General features: G+C 55.5%; 1 protein-coding gene across 1 annotated transcript in view; it reads right to left on the bottom strand.

Moving 5' to 3' along the window:
• FRAS1 (Fraser extracellular matrix complex subunit 1) overlaps positions 1 to 2,752 on the bottom strand; it is a 483,930-nt gene extending 481,178 nt beyond the window's left edge. Inside the window, exon 1 of the mRNA XM_017876598.1 lies at positions 2,032 to 2,752. Coding sequence (XP_017732087.1) covers positions 2,032 to 2,107 — 76 coding nt within the window. The 5' untranslated portion in view covers positions 2,108 to 2,752. The remainder of the gene's footprint in view (positions 1 to 2,031) is intronic.
• Positions 2,753 to 2,954: the final 202 nt, after the last annotated feature.

Consider the following 2,954-nt stretch of genomic DNA (forward strand, 5'->3'; position numbering starts at 1 on the left):
TTCATTATAAGATAAGCACTATTATGATGTGGGTGGAAGCTCTCAGACATCTATCAATTTATCAATCCAATTGTGAAATGGCTATAGAATGCTCTGACAGTAAGGTAAAACAATAAGAAGCAAAGTTTCCAAAGACTCTTTGGAGTAATATCCGCTCCCTGCCTCTCCCTCCCGTCCACCCCTCCTCCCCACCCCCGCCCCCGGCTTTCTGTGCTTTGCATCCCCGCCATCCCCACCTCCCAGTCAAAAGATTCTGCACTTCTTAAACTTGGCCCACTGGATCAAACAATCTTCCAATGAGCGCACCCTGTAGGCTCTTAATAATAATGCCTTTTGTTGATTCCAGAGTTTTGGTTCTGAGAAGCTGCACCATTCCAGCTGCCCCCTGGTGAGCTATCCGGGAGTGATAGCACGTTTTCTGAGTTGCTGGGACAGGATTCTAAATTTAAAAAAAAAAAAACAAAAAAACAAACAAAAACAAAAAAACTGCCACCAAATGAAATTAAGTTTTCTAAATACCAAGTTCAGGTTTGGGTGGCCTGGGGTGACTCTCTCATCTGGTTTACTATTATAATCAAGCCCTACAAGCTTCCCCCCCCCCGCCAAAGTACGCGCCCACACGCACATATACAATGAAGTCATATTTCTACAGGACTTGCACTGTTGGGAGAAGGCTACGCAGGCCCCAGATGTGCCTTTCCCGTAGATTATACACATTTGACACACATCCCGGAAGAGTGCAGAAGGCAGCACCTGGACCCAGGGGAGAGTCCTCCACTGCTGTGCGTGGATTCCCAAGGCCCCCTACTTTCTCTTGGGAAGCCAGCAAAGAAAAGGCAGCTGCTCCAGTGACTGGAGGTCGACCCGAGGCAGAGCTTTGTCCTCCTCGGGCCTCCCGCAGCCCCCAGTCCTGCGCTGGAGCTCGACCCCCCGGAGCCGCCCCGCGCACCTTCCCAGGCACCAGGGCGGAGAGGGCGGAGAGGGCGGCCCGCCCCGCGCCCGCCGCCGCCCAGCCGCGGCTCTGATTTGGGGCTGGGCAGGTAAATTCTTCTTCCCGCAGCTGGATGAATAATGAATGGAGCCGGGAGCGGAAGCCGAGAGCCAGGCGCTGTAGATTAAGCCGTCTTCCTCCCAGCCCGCCGGCTCCCTTCCCCCTCCCTAAGCACTGGCGTGGCTACTTCCCCGGTTCCTCGGGGCAGGTGGGAGATCAGAGCGCCTCGCGTCCCAAGGCCCGGCATCCCATGACCCCAAACTCTTAATTTACTTATTGACTCATTTATTTGGCTGAGCCCGGATTGCTTTTGATATCATGGCGACAACTACTCTCACGGCTTCCGTTTCTCTCCTGCGGCTCCAGGGTTTTACACGTAGCTTGGAGTCTCAGAGGAAAACCAGGAGGCGGAGGGTGAAGTAAAAGAATGAACCTAAACTCTTATTAACCACTTTTGTTCTGGGAAGCAGCCAGGTTCGTGCTTCTCCGTACTGGAGAGATTTCTTTCAGTGCAACTGAACTGCCCACGTCCAGAACACGCTTCAACCAGTTAGTTATAAAATCCTTACTGGACTTTAGGCGGAGACTAACTGAGGTAAGTAGGGCGGGAAAGCGATGGGGCTTTAAGATGAAAGATTGTACGTTTCTTAGGAACAGAAGTATTTTAAACAGGTAAGAGCAATTTTCATTCCTCACTTGTGCTCCATGCAGTTGCTTTCCCTTCGGGGAAAGGTAGGTGGTGGAAAGAAAAAGGATCAGTTTTAGAGATGTCACCTGCATCGGCCACCCACCCACCCAAAAGCACTTAGGGCAGAGAGGGAGGCCGTCTCGGGGGTGTAATCCGAATACAAAACAATCAGGAGTAGGAATCTTATCAGAAAAGCCTACTCCAGTTTCACTTCCACCCCACCCTCCCCAGAAAAACTTCCACCCGAACCACAATACCATAAAACCTGCTGAGCTTTTTAAACTGCACTATCACTCACACATACACACACACGCGCGCGCGCACACACACACACGCGGCACCGCTCTCTCACCTTCGGAATGATGAGGCAATACTGCAAATTCTGCCAACGCTAGGGCCAGCCCGAGGCACACTTTGAGGACACCCATCGCCGCGTCGGCACCCACGATGGAGGAGCCCAGCCTTCAGCATCCAAGAAGCGGCTCGGTCAAAACGCTGGCTCCGGCGCCTGGAACCTGGGCGCACTGAGGGTGGGGGACCGCGGGCCGTTACCTCCCGGAAAAAGAGATAGACGGGCCGAGAGCGACACTCATCAGCCCGGAGGCTCCGGAGCGGGCGGGGGTTTCAGCTCACTCGCTGCTCAGGCGGAGAGCGCGCCGAGCTACCCCGCAAGGCAGGACGGCAACGTGAGCTTTGGGAGAATAAGAGGAGGCAGAGCACAGTTCTCCGCGTCAAAGTCTCGCCGGAAAGTTGCTGGTCACCGGCTGATGGGATCTTCCAGCATTTCCCTCGGGCTAGACCCTTGTGCTCCCGGGTCCCCGACAGTAGAAATCCTGGCTCTGGTTTGTCCGAAGCAGCTTTTTAAAGTTCGCTTGGCACCATACGTAGGCGCTGCGTCGGCACTGCGGGTCGCCGGGAGCCCCGAAAGACCCACCCACACCCACTCCTTGATCTGGCCACCCGGCTCGGCAGACGCTCGCTGGAAACTTTGTGCAGCGCTGCGGGCAGCTCCCGGGACTCGCCCGCGCTGCAGCCGCACCGCACCGCCTTGGGCTGCGCTCCCTGCAGCAGACTGTTCGGAAGCTTCCGAGGAAAGACTGGGGGGCGCTGCTGCTACTTTCTCTTCCCCGCCCCTCGCCTGGGTGAGGAGGGCTGCGGGGGCGCGGCTTGCTGCACACCAACACCCACCTCCGCGCCGAACATCCCGGAGCTGGTCTGCAGGGTAGAGGTGCAGTGATTACGGGAGTGGAGGAAGAGCCATAATTTTAATTGCAC

The sequence above is a fragment of the Rhinopithecus bieti genome, unplaced genomic scaffold, assembly GCF_001698545.2.
Source record: "Rhinopithecus bieti isolate Rb0 unplaced genomic scaffold, ASM169854v2 scaffold_8675, whole genome shotgun sequence".
NCBI classification, from domain to species: Eukaryota; Metazoa; Chordata; class Mammalia; order Primates; family Cercopithecidae; genus Rhinopithecus; species Rhinopithecus bieti.